A 20,525-nucleotide genomic window follows, 5' to 3' on the forward strand; every position below is an offset into this window, starting at 1 on the left:
TCTGGTTCTTGTACATCAACTATACTTCAATGAAAAAAATGAAAGAAAAATTCTTTTATTCTATTTTAATTTCTCCAGCCTTAAGTAGCCTGACCTGTTCTCAATCCGCATATCATTCTAGTTGAGGGCAAGTCTGGCTTTCTTTCCCTCCTACCACAGGCTCTGTGTGTATGTGTGTGTGTGTGTTTATACTAGTTACTTTGCAATCAGCATTTTTTTTTTTTGGTCACACTAGGTCTTCATTGCTGCTCATGGGCTTTCTGTGGTTGTGGCAAGTGGGGCCTACTCTTCGTTGCGATGCTCGGGCTTCTTGCCATGATGGCTTCTCTGTTGCAGAGCACCGGCTCTAGGCGTGCAGACTCAGAAGTTGCGGCTCTTAGGCGTAGTTGCTTGAGACATGTGGAATCTTTCCAGACTAGGGATCAAACCCATGTTCTCTGCTCTGGCAGGCAGATTCCTATCCACTGTACCACTAAGAAAGTCCACGATCTGCAGGTTTTTATTCAACATTTGCTTTGGGGCCACTTCCTAAGTCAGGATATTGTCCTGGGACAGCTTTGGTAGGAGGACAGTGGTGAACACCCAGGAGAGCAGAGCAGAGAAAATGTTTGCTCCGGGGGTGGCATGTGTGTTTACCTGTGTGTGGGGGAAAAGGGAAAGGCCTCATTGCCAAGCCAGGGTCTCCCATTCAATGGCTGTGAAACCAAGTTACCTGGCCCCTCCTTGCCTCAGTTCTCTGCTCAAAGTGAGAATAAAAATGGCCTATACCATAGAATTTTAGTGACGGTTAAATGAGAAAAATGGATGCAACAGATCTGGCTCAGTGCATGTAGACAGTACTTAATAAATGTTCACTAGCATTAGATATTGTCACTGGTCATCAGTCAGAACCTGTTTATTGCCAGGTACACGTTCAGTGGGCAGGATGGGGGACCCAGTGGATGAGGCAGGGTGGAGCATGCTTGTACCTTCAGGAAACGCTGCACCTGCCGGAGAAGTAGGAACACACACGGTCCCCAGGGTGCGTGTGGGCTGGGCAGGGCAGGATGGACACTGCCCTCTAGGTGCTAAGGTCAGTGGAAAGAGCCTCCTGGCATTGGATTAAACAAAGGTAGCTTTAGCGGGGACGTGAACCTTGACTGTGGACTTGAGAGTGGTTTGAGGCTCAGTTGCTGGAGAGGAAGAGGCTCGGAGTGAGATCCTTCCTGAGGGGAGCAGGGCTTGTTTGAGAGCAGGAGGGGGACTGGGAAGGAGACCCTATGGTGGGAACTTCAGGCAAAGAGCGGAGGTAGAAGGAGGCCAGGTGGAAAAGTTTCGGGGGCTCAACGGCTGGGAACTTTCGAGAGTTTTCAAATGAAGGGGGGCGGTGGGCTGGCAGGGAGGGCATGGTGATGCTGCAGGAGAGCTGATGTCTGGGCCCCAGGGCTGAGAGCACTTCCAGAAAGTGGGATGGAGGTGAAGGAGACTGCACTCCAGGAGGGGTTGTCAGGAGTCCTGAGGTCCATGAAGAGCCCTCTCCGCGGTGGTAGATACAGATGGAGTGGCTGGGGGACAGAAGGCACAGGCCTGAGGCGCTAGGACCCTCCTCCCCTGCCCCGCCCACCCCTCCCCCAGGCTCAGAAATCCGGGGACCAAGGGCAGCACTTGGACAGCGCCCGGGAGGTCACAGGGGGACGCGCTCCCCTCCCAAACGCTGAGGCTATCCGCCTGCCGGGCCAGGACCGCTGACAAAACTGCCATGTGCCTTTGAATGACACGACTCCTCGCTGGCTCACACAGTGACCAGTGGCGACCCTCAGAAAGGCTTTCCTTCTGGGTAGGTTTCCAGGTTGTGGAGGGCGGGGGCAGGCCCGGGGCAGGTATGGGAGGTGACAACCCTTCCTATGGGCACCTAAGCTGCTCCAGTCCTCAGGCTCTGGGGGCAGCCCAGTGGGGGTTCTGTGGGCAGCAGTGACCGCGGCAGGCGCTTGTCCTGCGCTCTCTGTGTGGACAGCACCAACTCGCCCCTTCCAGGGCAGGGCTGTTGGGTCAGCTCCACCCACCCGAGTCCCTCTCTGGGTCTCCTAACTGCACGGGGTGGACGCGGCCTCTTCGGGAATGAAAACCGGTGGCTGGCAAAGTCCCAATTCAGTTATGTGCCCCTTTGGCTGCGACAGTGAAGAACTCTCAGTAGGGATCCTAGACGTGCACAGAGGGGCCCGCCGGCCCCAGAGCTGCACCCCATCTGTCTACTTGGGGTTTGGGGGAGGCTTCCCCAGAGGGCCCTACTCAGGATGAACTGACACCCTCACTCTGGGTTTTTGTCCCCACTCAGTCCTTCCTCGGGGTTCACTGGACCTGAAGTAGCATGTCCTTGCCTGTTCTGGCTGTATCTGGCACTTAGGGGCGTGACAGGTACATAGCAGGCCCCCAGGGCACATCTGCTGGATGACTGTGCTGAGTGAATGAAACACCAAGTCAGGAGGGCAGAGCAGCTATCTGACCTGGCTCTCTGGGCGGGATTGGGGGCAGTGTGTGGCATCCTGCCCTGGACCCCGCCTACTTAACCAGCTCTGCCTTCTATTCCGGCTGGACAGGGCAAGACTCTGCTTCCATTCTGTCCATGCCAAGGAGGCCAGTCATCAACACCTGCCTTTCCTGCCCCTCTACCCTGGAAAGGCAGGGGAGATGACCCCTGGGGGTGGTGTCACCTCTGTCCTGAGGAAAGAATGTGTCCTGAGAGATGCTGTGTGTGTTTTGGGGGCGGAAGTGTTCAATTTCAGGTGCCGCCTATCTGGAAGGTACAGAAAGATGCTAGCACACGTGGTAGGGTCTCCCCCCCCCCCATTTTTAATATCTATATATTTAAACTTTTTATCAGAGGATAACTGCTGGTTTCTGCTATACATCACCGTAAATCGGCCACAGGTATACATATATCCCCCCTCTCTCGAACCTGCCTCCCATCTCCCACCCCATCCCACCCCTCCAGGTTGTCACAGAGCACCGGAAGCATATATGTCACCATACGTAAAATACAACACACACATATATGTATTTTAATGAGCCGAGAGTTTGCTGGAGAGCACAGGGTGGCCGAACAGCTGCTTGGTGATTCCTGCCCCGGGTGATTTTTATGAGCCGAGATTAGCAGCTCCAGGGAAGTTTGGCTTTAGCGCCTGTTGCCGGCGGTCAGAGCTGCCCTGCCTCCTGTCCACAGAGACAGGGCCCCAGTGTGGCCTCGGCTGAACCTGGGGCCTGCAGAGCCCTAGGGGTTTCACAGGGGCCTGATGGTGGTGGCGAGGCGGACAGGCTTGAGAGAGAGAGGGACCTGGGGATGAGAAGTGTCACCCGCTGGGAGAGAGAACTCGGCTCTCAGGTGTGGGGACAGGCCTGCTGCAAAGTGGGCGTGGAGAGAGCGGACCCCAGGGAGGGGCACCCGGCCCTCCAGTCCCCCATAAGGGCTGGTGGTGGTGTCCAGGGTGTTTGGACAAGGAAACTCTTTGAAACTTCCCTCCCGTCCTGCTCCGGCCCTGGTGCCCTCCCCTCCATAAAGCCATTAGCTTCTGGTGCCGGCCCTATCTCTGCTCCATCTCTGGTCCCAGGCGGGCATTCACAGACCTCCTGCCCTGGGGGACTGGAGGATTTATGGGGCGGGGGAGGGTCGGGGAGGGCGCGAGGTCTGTTAGGAAAGCTGGGTGTGGGGGAGCTGTTAGTGGCCGGCCAGGCCGGATCATTTCCGAGCCGGCTCTGCATGACAAAGGGGCAGGAGCGAGTCCTGGCTTTGATCTGCCCCCCACCCCACGCTGCCCGCCACCTGCCTGTTGGTGTCCCCGCCCCAGCTGGGACCTCCCGAAGAAAAGCCCGGAGGGGGTGGGGACAGCTGTGGCCCAGCACCCCCGGGCCTTGCTCGGCCACCTTCCTCTCCCGGTGGCCCCAGAACAGAAATACCTCCTGGGCTGATGACCCAGAAGCCCTGCCGCCCCCTCCGGGAGAGCCAGGAAGCCCTGCACTGAGCGGTGAGATGTGTGTGTGAAGGGTGGTTGGGGGGGGGCGGATCAGAGTGTAGGAGCCAGGGTTTCATGAAGCTTGGGGTGCTGAGGGGCCTTGAGGTGTGGGTCATGCCCTGGATGGGTGCTTAGGGAGGAGCAGGGGAGGGGTGCATTTCCAGAGAGTTCCTCCAGCATCCATGCCGGAGAGCGGGGGCTGATGGGGCCCCTGGAAAGCATAGAGGAAGGACGGCTACTGGAGTGGGGATACCACCACACAGCCCAGGGGCGGCTTTTACATCTCCCAGAGAAGTGGGTTTGAGAAACTGAAACATCCTTGCCTTCTCCTGTCTGTCCTGGTAGACGTGGGCTGGGATGTGGAAGATGGGTTTAAGGGAGAAGGTGCAGACTGAAAGGGAAGGCTCCCGAGAACCCCGTAGGGAATGGACTCGCCAGATGTTTTTAGCTCCATACAACGTTTACATCCCTGGGTGGGGTGGGCAGAGGGGATGGTCCTGTCTCTGGAGGAGGGCAGGTGTGTACACAGCATCCCGAACGTCTCTGGCCTGATGTGGAAATGTCTCGTTTTCCTCTCTTTCCTGGTCTCTCGGCTCCCAGTTGCCTTAGGGAGTGGTCCTGAGCAGGGCTCCCCTGCTCCGCCCGCCCCCAGCCAGGGGCAACCCTCAGGTGAGAAGGCCAGGGTGGAAAAGAGCCTGCGGGGAGGCAGGCCTTCCGGGGGAGCAGGGTCTCCTGGTGCATCCCAAACTGATTCTCCCTTCCATCTGTTCCCTCCAGGGAGCCCCGTCTCGGAAGCCGTCGGTCCCCGGGGTCGTCCCCGGCCCTGGGGGGGGCGGGGCGCAGGCGGACCATGCCCAGCCTGCCGGCCCTGCTCGCCTTGCTGTTCGCCTGCTGGGCCCCGCTCCGAGCCACAGCCAGCTCCTGGTGGTGAGTGCTGAGCCGGAGCCCTTCCCAGCCTGGCTCCTCTGGGCGATGGAGTGGGGAGAAGGGGCCATTCCTTTATAGAACCCCAGGACACCGGACAGGTCTTCCTCTCTCTCTCCAGCCCCAGAGTTAACATGACGGCTCCCAGAGGATGAAGGATTAGTTCATCTGGCTTCTCTGGTCCTGGCTACAATCCCTTCTCCGTGTCCCACCACTCCCCCCGCCGGCCCCCATCTCCACGGCTTGTTAGAAATAGCTCTTTTGTTGTTATAGGATCAATAAGAATATTGATTTTTTTTTCTTCTGCTGGTGAGGGCAAGGAGACTAGGGTTCCTGGTTTATAAGTCTGAAAACCCGCATGAGGGATTGACGGGACCACGTGTGGCTTCCTTTTGTGTTTTTAAGATGACTGTCATTGCTAGGTGCAGAGGGAAACAGCAGGCACCCCCCACCCCACCCCTGTTTGGTCTGGGCTCTGCTCTCATCTTGCTTGGCGGGCAGATCCACAGCTCAGCATTTTATTCTATGAGCCAGGGGAGAGCCCTAGAGGGTGGGCTCAGGGGCTGTGGGGGTGAGCAGGAAGTGAGAACTTTGAGAGTATCTGGCCCTGTATGTAAATCAGATTCTACTTTAAGGCCTAAGGGGAATTCTCTTTGAAGGCCTCGTTTGTTTTCCACACACCTCGCACACTCGGCCACAGTGGCCTCAACCCTCCTGCACAGAACCCTGCGTCCACCCTGCATACTCGCCCCACTCTCCTAAGGCTGCTCCCATCGCTGAGCGCCCTTCCCCCTCTGGTCACTTGGATCTAAATGCTCAAGGCGGGCGGTCTCAGGCATTCCGCATCTCGAGTGTCGCCTGCATCTGTGCCTCTGTTTCCCTTTGAAGGCAGGAACTCTGTACTAACTCTCCTTCCCAAGCCCTTGGCTCAGGGCCCATCCTCTGGGAGGGCGTGGAGCTCCGGGCCTGCTGCTGCCCCGGCCCGTGCGCTCACCCCGGCCCTCTGGCTGCAGGTCCTTGGCGATGAGCCCGGTGCAGAGACCCGAGATGTTCATCATCGGGGCCCAGCCCGTGTGCAGCCAGCTCCCGGGGCTGTCCGCCGGCCAGAGGAAGCTGTGCCAACTCTACCAGGAGCACATGGCCTACATCGGGGAGGGCGCCAGGACGGGCATCAGGGAGTGCCAGCATCAGTTCCGGCAGCGCCGGTGGAACTGCAGCACGGTGGACGACGCCTCCGTCTTTGGGAGAGTCCTGCAGATCGGTGAGCGGGGCGGGCGGGGCCTGCGGGCAAGGAGGGCGTCTCCAGTGGCGGGTGGTCAGCTGGCCCTGTTTCCCACCCAGCGGGCAAGGCCTCGAGCTAGGGGTCAGGGTCCGCATTGAGTCTGAGCACGTTGAGAAGCCCACTCACCACCAGTGCCCCAGTTTCAGCTCCAGGGCCTCCTCCGGAGCTGTGGGCAGAGAACACAGAATTGCAGCCCTGACTACCTACGGAGTTTCATCTCTTCCTTTTGGACTCTGGGAGAGAGGCTTTGGGTCAGATTGGCAGTGGCTGTCATTAACCCAACCCAGATCCAGTCCTGGCCTTTTCATTTGAAAGAGAATGTGTGTGAAAGTGGGGGATGGGCAGACTGAAGGAGGAAGATGGGCGCCCACCCGCCACTCCCTGAAGCCCTCAGCCTCCCCCCACCTGGATTCCCACATTTCCCTCTCCAGCTCCTGGCCCAAGATTCTTTGGCTGCCCCATTGCTTAGATGGAGGTGTGATCTGGGGTCTAATTGTTTTAGGTCCTTTTGAAATGCAGTCCTCCCCTCCCTGGCAAGAAATTGAGAAATCCGGCCCTATTCTACTGGCTCTTATCCCCAGGGCCATAAAAGAAAGGTGTTAGAGCCTCAGGTCCCAGCTCACATTCTCCCAGAACAGCTTCCCCCTAAAGGCGACATTCTGGAGTCCCCCTCGGCTGCGTTTCTGGCAGGCAGTGGGCAGAGCAGCTCAGGCTTCTCTGCCTCTGTTGTGGAGTCCTAGCACCTGGCCCACATGGAGAAAGTGAGGTTGGGGAAGCACACTTGGAACCTTGCTTCTCTTTTGAATATCAGCTTGACATCTGTGAAAGGAATGCTCATGAGTTCCTGTAACCCTCCCACTGGGCAACTTTCCCAAAAGAATGGACCTGGGGGTCAGGCGGGGTTCATTCATAGTTTATCCTTGTTCAGTCACTCCGTCGTGTCCGACTCTTTGTGACCCCATCGATTGCAGCACACCAGGCTTCTCTGTCCTTCACTATCTCCTGGAGTTTGCTCAAACTCATGTTCATTGAGCCAGTGATGCCATCAGCTTCTGCATCAGTCCTTCCAATGAATATTCAGAGCTGAGGTCTGTTAGGATTGAGTGGTTGGTTTGATCTCCTTGCAGTCCAAGGCACTCTTTATCAGTTCTTCTCAAATAGTCATTTCTTCCTGGTGGGTATCTGGGTCAGCCGTTCTCCCTGCCCACTGTATCTCAGGTGAGGAAACTAGAATGGCCCAGGTATGTTGTAGGCCAAAATCTTGGCTTTGTCTGCCTACCAAAGCTGTATAAAAAATACGGAGAAAGAGTTTGGAGGAAATAGGAAGGTGGCTTTAATTCTCAGCCGGCAGAGAGGGGAACACAGTAGGCTCATACCTCAAGAATTACGCCCCCACATCAATTTGTCTTCCTCGCAAAAGGTATAGAGAGTGGCACCCCGTAGTCACTGCCAGGGAACTAGTGTTTCTTTGGGACCAAGTGAATGCCTGACATTGGCCAGATTCTGTTCAGTTCATGTAGTTTTGTCACGTCATGTGAAGACCAAAAAAGTGAGGCTTTGCTTTAGAGACGAAGGGGTGTCGGGACCACAGTCTCCGTGGAGTGTGCCAGTTTGCGTGGGGAGGGCTTCCCAGGTGGTACTAGTGATAAAGAACCCGCCTGCCAGTGCCGGAGACGCAAAAGACATAAGTTTGGTCCCTGGGTCGGGAAGATACCTGGAGAAGGGAATGGCTACCCACTCCAGCATTCTTGCCTGGAGAAGCCCACTGACAGAGGAGCCCGGCGGGCTGCAGTCCAGGGGGTCGCGAAGAGTTGGACACGAGTGAGTGATTTAGCACGCACGCTTTCACCAGTGAAAGCGGACACCAGTCTCTGTGCCCTGTTCTGTCACAAACGGAACGCTGCTGTTGTCCTTGTTGTCACTGTCCCTTTCTGCACCTTGCCTGCAGGCTTGTGCTGCCTGGGAAGGTGGGCGGAGGCTGGGTTCTCATGGGCCCTCTCCCTATGACTGTTGCGGAACCTCCCCTTAGAGCCACTGCAAGCATCCACCACCAGAGGGCAGCAGAGCGCCCCAGAGGGCACCAGGCCCCTTACCTGGAGGCACCTACCGGGTGGCTGGGCAGCTGTGGGACAGAGGGCGTGATGTTGTCCTGCTGTCTCCCTGTTGGGTGGAGATGCACCATCTCTCAGGAGTTCCATGGCTGCTGGTTTATCAGCCTTTATCCTCTGAATTGTTTCCCACATGGGCTTCCTTGGTGTCTCAGATGGTAAAGAATCTGCCTGCAGTGCAGGAGAACCAGGAGAATCCCGTGGACAGAGGAGCCTGGTGGGCTACGGTCCACACAGGTCGAAAAAAGTCAGACACACCTGAGCAACTACGCACACACACAGAGATGTCCCCACACTGCTCCTCCCCTCCGAAGTCCCCAGTTACCTGCTCGCTGAGAGCAGCACGAGGTCCGTTCCGAGGCTCCCCTGAGACTCTCGTGCTGCCCCAGTAGGGCGGGGTTGCCTGCATTCCAGGCCCAGTGATGCTCCAAAACAAAGGAGGCAGAGAGATTGGAAGAGATGCCAGGCGGATTCACCAGAGGGTGATTCACCAGCTACATGGTGGGCTGGGACCCTCAGAGCCCTGGTGTCTGCAGTAAACGCTCAGCTGCAGAAACATTGTTTTTAAAGGCAGTTCTGAGAAGGGTGACTCAGCTCTGCAAAGTGTGTTTACTAAAAAAAAAAGGAAATCAGACATATGTAACTTGGAAAAGAGAAAACATAAAAAGCATATTCGTTGTTTTCAAATACTGAAGGGCTGTCAGATGGAGGAGGGATTAGCTCCAGCAGAGGGAAGTGATAGGAAGTCATCTTTCAGCTTGTTCTGGGAAAGAACATTCTGGTGATTAGTGTCATTTAACACAGACAGACTGGGTGGCCTTGGGAACCCAACATGATTCTCCAAGTGTTAGTGCTAGATGCTCAGTCGTATCCAAACTCTTTGTGACCCCATGGACTATAGCCTGCCAGGCTCCTCTGACCAGGGGATTCTCCAGGCAAGAATACTGGAGTGGGTTGCCGTTCCATTTTCTAGGGGATCTTCCCGATCCAGGGATCAGACCCAGGGATCAAACCCAGGTCTCCTGCATTGCAGACAGATTCTTTACCATCTCAATCAGGGAAGGCCCCGATTCTCCAAGGCAGGTTGTAAAAGCAATGCTCCCGACAGACAGAGTGTAGGTCTGGTCCAGCTTCAGATGGTATCTGTCCTGGGATGCCAGGTAGGGTGTCAAGGCCTGTTATAAGAAGATTTCTCAGACATGACTCCCTCAAAGGGGGATCCAGGCCCCCTCCTCCCAAAGAGTTCTTGGCCATCTTACCATCCTGGGCGCTGACACAGTCTGATTCCCTAGACCCATAGATCCTGACTCTGGCCGAAGTTCACAGGGGCTCAAATGTCAGTCCCAACCACTGGTCCCCGTGTGGCTTCCTGTATCACCTGGCTTTCCTGGTGCTGTTCTACTCCATATCTGACCAGAAGTCGGCCCCTGCTTAAAGGAGCAAAACTGATGTGCCCCGTGTGTTCTGGTGGCAAACTTCACTGTGTCCTGCCTGACCATCCAGAAGTAGGGCCAGGTGGGAGATCACACTGGACGTAGCAGTGACTTCAGACCGCCTGCCTCACCACCTGCCAAGACAAGGTTATGGGATGGCCATCTTTGACCCTGGAGGCTCAGAAGAGGGGGACATGGGGAGCAGAAGAGTCTGCCCAATTAAAAAAAATTTTTTTTTAAAAAGGACTTCCTTGGTGATCCAGTGGTTAGGGCTTCACGCTTCCACTGCAGGGGGCACAGGTTTGATCCCTGGTCAGGGAACTAAGATCCTGCGTGCAATGCAGTGCAGCCAAAAAGAAGAAAAAAATTTTTTTTAATTTTCAAAAATGTTAATTTTTTTAATGTTTAAATTTTTTTAATTTTTTTTAATTTTTAAAAAGTTGAAAATTTTATTTAATTTTCAAAAAGAAGATTCTGCCCAGTTTCCTCACGGAAATCAGGACTGAATCTCAGTTCCTTGCTAAGAACACCTTCCCTGTTTCCATGTCTGGGTCCATACGAGTATGATTTATTATTTCTCATAATGATTTTACTGAATATAATGCACATTCCATACAACACAGCATTTTAAAGTGTACAGTTCAGTGTATATTCAGCAGGCTGTACAGCCAGCCAGGATGTTGTTACAGCCCTATGGAGACACCGAGCTCCTGTTCGTGGGCGTGCTCCATGTCTTCTCCCTCCTCCCCAAACCCCAGACAACACTCATCTTTCTGTCTGTATGAAAGTTCATACTGTGGACATTTCATATAAATGGGGCCATACAATATGTAGCCTTTTGTGTCTGTCCAATGCAGGATACCAAATGTGAAGTGCTCACTTCCCGTTAATACCTCAAGGTTCATCCATGCTGTAGCCTGTCCCCAACACCTCAGTACTTTTTATGGCTGAATACTATTTCACTGCACGTACAACCTTCCGTTTACCCATTCGTCTGTGTCATTGATGGCCATTATAGGTTGTTTCCACCTTTTTAGATGATATCAATAATGCTGTGATGAAGATTCAGGTAGAGGTTTTTCTGTGCACACATGTTTCCGTTTACCTTGGTTATAGTCTTAGGTGTTGGGGTTGCTGGGTCACATGGTAATTCTGTGTTTAACCTTTTGAGGAGCTGCCAGACTGTTCTCCAAAGCAGCTGCACCATCAAATGTTCCCACCAGCAGCACATGAGGGTTCCAGTTTTTCCATGTCCTCATCAACTTGTTACTAGTTGCCTTTTGGATGATAGCCTTCCTCGCGGGTGTGAAGGGATGTCCTGTGGTTTTGATTTGCATGTCTCTTTTGGCCAAGTATTATTTTTATAAGCATTTTTATTGAAGTAGAGCATACATCCTACGTACGGCCCTTTAAGTGGCTCGCTGTAGCCATGGATTCTTTACAGGAAATGATCTGGACATTTAGAGAGACTGTGCCGAGCGTCTGTGCCCCAGCGCTGTTGGGTTGGAGGCAGTGGGGACCTTGGAGACAGAGGGAAGCTGCTGGGATGATTCTGGTCGTTGTGATCCTGGCTCACTTCTACTCCTGGTCTTGGCTGCTGTTTAGCTAGGGGATGCAGCTGTACACAGATGTGTGAGTTTACCTAGGTGATGCAACCACAGACAGACAGATGTGTGACTCGTGGAGGGTGAGAAGCAGGTCTGTGAGGGAGAGATGAATGCCAGGAGTTGCGCTCCAGGTCCCATGATTCCTACTCAGTCTCCTTCCAGCTGGTCCACAAACATGTTAATTCCACTGTCTGGTCCATTCAGGCCCGCCTGATAGGAAGGTGCCAGTGCGTAAAGTTATCCAGATGGGATGAGGTGCTGGCTAGGGCTGAAGGGAAACTTGGGTTCTTGGTCCAGGTTCTTTCTAACCCTGGAGCCTCGGCAGTGGGAGATGCCCTGTTCCCGGTGTGGGCCAGGGTGGTGGGGGGTGTGTGTGTGGGGGAGGGCCTCACCTCTCCCATTGTCTGTCTGCCCCTCTGTCCGCAGGGAGCCGGGAGACAGCCTTCACCTACGCCGTGAGCGCGGCTGGGGTGGTGAATGCCATCAGCCGTGCCTGCCGTGAGGGCGAGCTGTCCACCTGCGGCTGCAGCCGGGCCGCACGGCCCAAGGACCTGCCCCGGGACTGGCTGTGGGGCGGCTGCGGCGACAACGTGGACTACGGCTACCGCTTCGCCAAGGAGTTCGTGGACGCCCGCGAAAGGGAGAAGAACTTCGCCAAGGGCTCAGAGGAACAGGGCCGCGTGCTCATGAACCTGCAGAACAATGAGGCAGGCCGGAGGGTAAGCGATCCCCGCCACACGCATACCTGGAGGGTGGGCTCTGCCCCCTGTGCACCTGGGCGGCTTGCTGGCCACCGGGACATATGCAGTGACCATGTAATCCCCCTCCCCACAAGCACCCAAACTGTAGACCCCCCAAGCCCATACACACCCAGACGGAGGACCCTACCCACCCCACACACACCTACACCATCGGCTGTACCTGGGCTGTGCTGCCCGCTGCCGGCTGGTCCAGGAAGAGATGAGTCTGACCACTGAGATTCTTGCCTGTGCGTGTGCTTTAACCTGAGTGGAAGTGCAGAAGGTGGCCACCCTTTGAAGGCCCAGGCTCATCAATCTCATATAAGACTCAAGGGCTTCTGAGCCTCAATTTCAGTGGGAAGTAACACGTAGGTTTCGGGAAGCTGGCTTTATCGTATGTGCAGAGCGCCCCAGGTCGCTAGGCTTCCTGAACGGCTGCTGGAGAGCTCTGTGCCCATCCGCTGTACCTGCTCAGGGAGCCCCCAGCCTCCGGGCACACGGCTTGCTCCTCTTTCCCGGGCAGGGTCTGCTCTGTCGGGGCTAGAGGGCTTGCTCAGCTGGAAGCTCTGTCTTTTGCTGGTCAGGTGTCCACTGTGCATCCAGGTCCCCCTGGAGAGAGGTGTGAGGCCCGAGTGCTGGGTGGCAGGAGACCCTTCTGCTCCCTGACCTCTCAGGAAAGCACACAGACCTTGCTCCGGGAGAGCTGTCCACACCCAGGTCCATGTCAAACCCAGGTTTGGGGCCTGGCAAGGTTCTTCACGAGACCAAAGATGAGCCAGTGGAAAAAAAAACAGGAACAGCAGTTTCTGGAGGAGAAATAAATTCAGAAATTTAATGTTGGTTCACTGGTGATTCAATAATAGGATATGGATATACTTCTTAAAAAGTGTTTCTATGTTAAATTAAAAAAAAAAATTAACTCATGTTTCATAGGAGCACATGTCAAACAGAGGGACTGGAACCACCTCTCATGTGACTTGGGGTCCCTGGTCTTGGTAGGATGCAGGACCCGCGTGTACACTTAGCACCATCACTATCTGACATCGGGATTAGACTTGGTCATTGCCCAGCATCATCTCTGCAGAGTCCGTGTTCAGAGTGCTGTCTAGCCAGGCGTGGGTGCCCATCTGTGGTGAGTCAGGAGTCCAGGCCGCAGCTCTGGCCTGTGAACCTGGGCTCAGAGACCAGTGCTGTTCGGCTCCGCCAGCCGTTTGTGAAGCTTCTTCCATCTGCTCCACCTCCTCTCTGTTTGCCAGTCTTTGGGCATCTAACCTGGTTGATAAAAAGAAACAAACAAAAAAAAAGGTTAAGGTTCACCTTGTCTCCTAAATGCCCAAATTCTACCCATTTTTCAGGATCCCAGTAAATACCACCTGCAGGTGTTGTGCTAGTTGCTCAGTCGTGTCTGACTTTGCGACCCCGTGGGCCCACCAGGCTCCTCTGTCCATGGGATTCTCCAGGCAAGAACACTGGAGTGGGTTGCTAATCCCTTCTCTAGGGGATCTGCCCAACCCAGGGATCGAACCCTGGTCTCCTGCATTGCAAATAGATTCTTTTCTGTCTGAGACACCAAAGAAGCCCAGTTGCCTTCCACTGTCTTCGCATCCCCTGTGCTCCGTGGTATCTGTGTCTGGAGGGCAGTGGAGCCTTTCAGACGTGCTTCCCGTTCCTCGCCATCTCAGCTGCAGCTCCCAAGGACCAGGGGGCCCTGGGCCCTCTGCTCTTCTCTTTAGCGAGTGGGCGCACGTGACAGAGGAAACTCCCCTGGGCCTCCTAGCAAGAGGTCACAGGGAGGAAGGTTTTCCTTCTCTGACTCTGTTGCAGAGGCAGAGGGGACCAGGCATCTACCCTCATCCGGTCTTGTCTGTCGAATCTTGACCTCACTTCTGCTGGCTGCTCATTTCATCACCCTTAATTGTTTGTTTGCTTTTTCCAGCCCTTATCTCTGCTGCGCCTTCCATCTGCCCTTCCCACACCCTCCCCGGCTTCCTCCGTCTGCTCTCCGTCTTTGGGCCCCCATCCTGTAGGCTCCATACCTTTTCACAACACTTTATCTCTCACTGGCCTCCATCTGCTCCAGGTGGGGAACTTCTGTCTCTCTCGAGTTCTCATCCCACCTCCAAGGAGCAGGCCTCCTCCATCCATCACCTCCCACGTCCTCACACCTACACAGAACCTTCCTCAGGAAGGACTGAGTACTGGCAGGGATGGGGAAGTCCCTGAACTGCTATTTTACAACTGGATTTTTTTTTTTTTTTTTTAAAGTAGGCTATCTAGGATCTGAGATCTTGGTGCAATGTAAACCTCAGGGACACTGTGAGAAATTTCTCTTGCCTTTGAGAACCTCCAAACCCCATTTTACATACTGAAGGCCAGAGCAGTGGGTTGATACCGCCTTGTCCCTGCAGGGCCTCTGAGCATTTTCTAGATGAAAACTGCCCCATCCTGTGACATCCTGCCAGTAACTGAGCTCAGCCACACTGTTACATGTGGAAGAGGGGGGCTCTGCTGGGGGCAAGATAGAGCACTAAGAAAAACTTAAAAACATGCTATTGCTTTTTCAGTTACCAGGAAGGCCAAAAATCCCCTCCCCCTTCTCTTGCAAGAGGCGTGTCTATATATGAGCAACAGTGAAATATGTAAAATACAGGCATTACTGTCTCTGTGATGTCTTTCTTCCTAGAGGAAGGAGAATGAACGTGTTAATAGCGGGGCTCAGTGGCGCCCTCCCTTCTAGATTTGTTTTACTGAAATTCCTGTCCCTCCCCTGGAGCCTTCCTGACTCTCTTTCCCCAAATCCCCCTGAGTGTTTGCTCCCCGCGGAGATAGATGCTATCCTGCCTTCTCCCCCACTCACTTAGGACAGGTACACAGCTTTAGGCCCTTAATGTTTCCTCCTAGTCCTAACAGCGCCGGGTGCTGGAAGTCCCTCTCCAAACCGAGGACCATTTCCAGGGAATGATTGGAGCCAGAGGGTGACTGCAGGCGCTGTCTTTGAAGTGTCTGTAGGAATGGGGGGTCACTTCTGCCTTCAAGCCACCAGCCAAGTGCTCGGGGAGGGGCCTGCCCGCCTTCTCCATCCTAAACCCTTTTTAAGCTCCAAGGTTGGGGTGTACTCCCTCCTGGGTGGTCCTCAGTGTCTCCACCCTAAGACAGTGGGGGTAGTCCTGCACCAGAAAAACATCGGGAGGAGTCCAGGCAGTCGTAATATGAGCTGATGGTGCGGAAGCTCTTGCTTGCACCTGCAGTGGTTCCTGCCGAATAAAGACACAATCTGGGGACCCTTGAAAAGAAAGCTGAGAGGAGCCCTTGACAAATGAGTCCTGCCTGCATCGGTGACAATAGCCGTGGCAGAAGAAAATGTTGGGCGGCGGACCTGCATCTTTATCCCACCATCTGCACTTCTGGGACGGCTGCCAGGGCCGCTGGACACAATGCGTCCGTATGCTTTCGCTGAAAAGCACTTTGTGAGCAGCTTCTGGTCCGCTCCTGCTTTTCCCTTTGGGTCTGGGGTAGCCCACGTTCAGTCTCCTCCCGCTGCTGTGGTTCAGTGACTTCTGGGTGGGTTTGTTTTCCCAGCATCGCCCTCCCCCGATCCATTGTCCCGTGGCAGAGGGCCCGCCCCACTTCTCCCCATCGCAGCCACTCCCAGGGGGTGTCTTGTCACAAGTGTGCTGTGGTTTATGGGGAGGTGCCTGACGGCTCTGCAGAGCTAATGACCCACTTAACCCAGAAAAGGGGAGCGTTTAATTCCTGGGGGACTTGGCAGGATCGGTGGCCAGACAGGGTCTCTGTTGTAGGCTCCTGGTACAGCTGATTCTTTTTTTTCTGTCTTGGACTCTGTATTAGGTAGAAGCTGGATTCATTTTGTTGGTTTTTATTTGTTTGAGACATTGATCAAGATAGAAATATCTTCTTTTCTTCCCCTGCTGGTAACTATGACACATTTTAAGTATTAAGAGTTGGATAACACAGAAAGGAACTTCCCTGGTGGCCCTGCCAGCCAATGTAGGAGATGCAGAAGACGCGAGTTCCATCCCTGGGTTGGGGTGATCCCTTGGAGGAGGAAATGGCTGCCCACTCCAGTATTCTTGCCTGGGAAACCCCATGGACAGAGAAGCCTGGCAGGCTGCAGGCTATGGGGTTGGATATGACTGAGCGACCAAACAGCAGCAAAGTCAAAAGGGCAAGTGCCGTTCTGGAAGTAGATCAGACGTGGGCATCACCTCCCCGCAGTTTTCTATGTGCTACTGCTAAGGAGAGACCTTTGGACGCGGCTGGAGAACCTGCGCCTCTGCACAGGCCCACCCCACCAGCCCCCGCCTGCACTCGCCCTGTGGCAACCCCAGCCGGCCTCTGGGCATCTCTTGTTGGGACGTTCTTCTCATCCTCTTCTCTCTCCCCTCCGCAGGCTGTGTACAAGACGGCAGACGTGGCCTGCAAATGCCATGGCGTCTCTGGGTCCTGCAGTCTCAAGACCTGCTGGCTGCAGCTGGCCGAGTTCCGCAAGGTGGGGGACCAGCTAAAGGAGAAGTACGACAGCGCGGCCGCCATGCGCATCACCCGCCGCGGAAAGCTGGAGCTAGTCAACAGCCGCTTCAAGCCGCCCACCCCTGAGGACCTGGTGTACGTGGACCCCAGCCCGGACTACTGCCTGCGCGATGAGAGCACGGGCTCGCTGGGCACGCGGGGCCGCCTGTGCAACAAGACGTCCGAGGGCCTGGACGGCTGTGCGCTCATGTGCTGCGGCCGCGGCTACGACCAGTTCAAGAGCGTGCGGACCGAGCGCTGCCACTGCAAGTTCCACTGGTGCTGCTTCGTCCGCTGCAAGAAGTGCACGCAGGTCGTGGACCAGTTCGTCTGCAAGTAGCCGGGGCCACCGCCCGCTCCTCCGAGCCGGGCCCGGAAGTCTATGGGATATAAATCTATATAAATATATTTTATATTTGTATAAAGGAAAGGCTGGATGGTAAATAATTAAAAGAAGACAACAGAAAGGAGAAACTTATTTAAGAGATGCTGGAGATCTTTGAGGATTGGGGGTCTCTGCTCCCAGTGGGTGGGACACGGGCTTTGTCTCCTGCCCTGGTGGGGCCTCTCTAGAGGTGGGGGCTTGGGAATGTCCATGGTCTACCCAACGAGGCCTTGAGGACAGAGAGGGTGCTTGGAGGGAGAAGTGGATGGCATCTGGAGTCCTTGTTGGGTGGGTGACGGCCCTGCGACCCTGGCTGCTAAGCCAGGCAGCCCCTTGGATGGTGACGGGAACTCAGCCTCACCCCTGGCACCTTCTGGGTCTCCAGCAGAACACCGACCGGTTCCGTGAGAGGCCCAGTGCCTTCTCACATATTCGTCTGTATGTGCTTGCAGAATCCACAGTTACAGGAAAGAGGACAGGCCCCTTGTCACCTCTGATGGCCGGACCAGCTCCTCCCCCGACTCTGGGGCCCATATTTCCAGTGAGAGATTTTCTTACTCCAGGGTTCACGGGCTCCCCCCTCGGCTCCCACAGCACCTGTGCCCGAGCTGCAGAAAGCCAGGTGGTGCCCAGTCAGGTGGTCGCACCGGGCTCCCAAACCACTGGGAGCAGATGCTCTGATACTTCCATTGGCCCTCCTTGGCCGGGGCAGGCCGGGGCCAGCTCCTGGCATGGGCTCGGCTCTGCCTCGGATGTAGTTCCCTCAGACATTAAATACCCTCCACTGAAGCTTCTATTTCTTTCCTTATTTGGATACGTTTCCTCGAAAACCTGCTGCACGGGGCACACACACATGAGGGTGAGGGGACAGGGATCATTCAGAGCCCTGGTCTGGGTGAGAGGGACAGGGGATGTCGTGAGAATTAATAAGGTGATACATGTATGCCCACCCCCCACAAAGGCAACTCAGGGATCAACCATGGCTGTTAACTCTGCTGTTCTGAACGGAACTCAGAGATTGGAGGTGAAACCTCACATTTGGCCCCTCTTCCTCGTTTTACCTCCCATCGATCCTCCTGGGCTCTTGGATTGGCACGGGTGATGGGGATGCTCTCTGCTGGCTTCTCTGTGTCACCATGTCCAGTCCAGGGGCCAGAACTCCAGCTTTGGAGTATCTGCTTGTTTTTCAGTCACTCAGATGTGTCCAACTCTCTGCGACCCACATGAACTGCAGCACGCCAGGCTTCCCTGTCCTTCACTGTCTCCAGGAGTTTGATCAAACTCATGTCCATTGAGTCAGTGATGCCATCCTCTGTTGCCCCCTTCTCCTGCCTTCAGTCTTTCTCAGCATCAGGATCTTTTCCAGTGAGTCAGCTCTTTGCCTCAGGTGGCCAAAGTATTGGAGCTTCAGCTTCAATGTTAGTCCTTCCAGTGAATATTCAGGGTTGATTTCCTTTAGGATTGATTGGTTTGATCTTCTTGCAGTCCAAGAGACTCTCAAGAGTCTTCTCCAACACAACAGTTCAAAAGCATCATTTTTTTGGGTGCTCAGCCTTCTTTATGGCCCAACTCTCACATCTATACATGACTACTAGAAAAACCATAGCATTGACTATACACATCTTTGTTGGCAATGTCTCTGTTTTTTTAATACTCTGTCTAAGTTTGTCATGGAGAAGGCAATGGCACCCCACTCCAGTACTCTTGCCTGGAATATCCCATGGGCAGAGGAGCCTGGTAGGCTGCAGTCCATGGGGTCAATAAGAGTCGGATATGACTGAGTGACTTCACTTTCACTTTTCACTTTCATGCATTGGAGAAGGAAATGGCAACCCACTCCAGCGTTCTTGCCTGGAGAATCCCAGGGACAGGGGAGCCTGGTGGGCTGCCGTCTAAGGGGTCGCACAGAGTCAGACACGACTGAAGTGACTTAGCAGCTTAGCAGGTTTGTCATAGCTTTTCTTCCAAGGAGCAAGTATCTGGGGCCAGGGAGAATAAGGCAGAGCTCAGGGACTCTAGAAAGGGAGGCAGTTGCTGGGAGAGATGTTGAGCCAGTAGCCACTCAAGACACCAGTTTCATGTAAGAAAAGTTTGTTTCTAGGGAAGGGATGGGGTTGCAGAGTTAACTTGGTTATAAAGAGCAAATGATACTGCAGGTTCTGCCTAAGGGCATCTGTGGTCCCGTCTCCTGCTGTGTCTTCAGTACCTAGAGAAGAACCTCCTTTCTCGACACCAAGGGACGTCCAGCTGTGCCCGTAACAGCTCCTCACACGGTCACTCAGATTCCTTTGGTAGACATTTTTAAGAGGAATGGTCCATGAGAGAAGATGTTTAAACCAACTGGCCTACAAAAGATTAAAACCATGTCCTTGGCTTCAGATTGTGTGGTTTGTTCTCAAAGCTGCAAGGGACAGAGACTGATCTGAGCCAGCTTAAAGGAGGAGGGTAACATCGGGGTTCAGAGGGATCCTGTGTGCTCCAGGCCCTCGGGACCTACCGCCCGGCTCCTCGTGGTGGGAACCACAGGGTCCGAACTGACAGCCACTGGAAGTCACTCTGACTCCCTCACTGGTCCTTGAGCCAAGTTCCTGGGAGGACCCCTGGCCGGTGCCCCCCACTTCCCCAGGACCTCAGCAGGGGGTTCAGAGTTCATGGAGGTGAGAGGGGCTTCTTTGCTGGTATTTGGATGGGAGGACACACTCCAGCTTGTTGTCCCATGCAGACCCCTAACTGTTTACTCTGGACACGCTCAAGCAAAGTCCCTTATCCGTGACATCGTGTAATTGTGGGGCCGGTCCTGACACTTTCCTCAAAGGGGTGAAAACCTGAGCCCAGGCCGAGTGTGAGGGGGGCTCCTGCTCCCTCAAAACCTTCAGGGGTGAGGTGAAGCCTTTCTCTGTCTCGCAGGGTTGAGGGGGTAAAATTGCTAAGAGGTGTCCCCAGACTGGACACCGTCTGGGTATACCCACACGGTGGCAAACCTGCTGCCATTCCATCCCAGAATGTAGACTTTTACTCTGAGCTCGATTTGAAGGGTCAGGAGTTCCTGCTAATGATTTAAATATACTTCCCTTTGGGATGTCCTTCGAAGTCCAGTGATTAGCGATGGGCGCTCCGACTGCAGGGGGTTCGGGTTCTATCGCTGGTTGGGGATCAGGTCCTGCATGCTGCATGGCCAAAACCAAATTGTAAAGATATGTCCCTTTGAGAAAGAAGAAAAAGATTTTTTTAAACAATTAAACAAAAAGCAACAACAAAATAAAGATATTCCCCTTTGAGGGTAATGACTCTACGGTGCCAGCTGCTTCCTTTGCACCCCCTGGCCGGCAGGGCCGGAGTCCTCACCAAGAGGAAACGTCTGGGAGGGATGAGGGTGGCCAGATGTTCCTGTAGATCTCCCAGGGCCCTTGGGAGCAGAGACGGCAAATGTGGAATGCCCTGCGCTTCAAATGCCCTGCCCTTCAAATGCCCTGCGGCCGCCTGCTTGCATCCTTCTGATTGGAGAGCACTCATGGTCCTGCTTTCCCGTC

The 20,525-nt window shown here is 54.5% G+C and overlaps 1 protein-coding gene across 1 annotated transcript in view; it reads left to right on the plus strand.

The window, feature by feature from the left end:
* The window catches only part of WNT5B (Wnt family member 5B), an 82,694-nt gene extending 62,411 nt beyond the window's left edge, over positions 1-20,283 (plus strand). Inside the window, exons 2-5 of the mRNA XM_070790327.1 lie at positions 4,764-4,913; positions 5,924-6,171; positions 11,767-12,059; positions 16,492-20,283. Coding sequence (XP_070646428.1) covers positions 4,837-4,913; positions 5,924-6,171; positions 11,767-12,059; positions 16,492-16,950 — 1,077 coding nt within the window. The 5' untranslated portion in view covers positions 4,764-4,836 and the 3' untranslated portion in view covers positions 16,951-20,283. The remainder of the gene's footprint in view (positions 1-4,763; positions 4,914-5,923; positions 6,172-11,766; positions 12,060-16,491) is intronic.
* The last annotated feature ends 242 nt before the right edge of the window (positions 20,284-20,525 follow it).

The sequence above is a fragment of the Bos indicus genome, chromosome 5 (assembly GCF_029378745.1).
Source record: "Bos indicus isolate NIAB-ARS_2022 breed Sahiwal x Tharparkar chromosome 5, NIAB-ARS_B.indTharparkar_mat_pri_1.0, whole genome shotgun sequence".
Lineage (NCBI taxonomy): Eukaryota > Metazoa > Chordata > Mammalia > Artiodactyla > Bovidae > Bos > Bos indicus.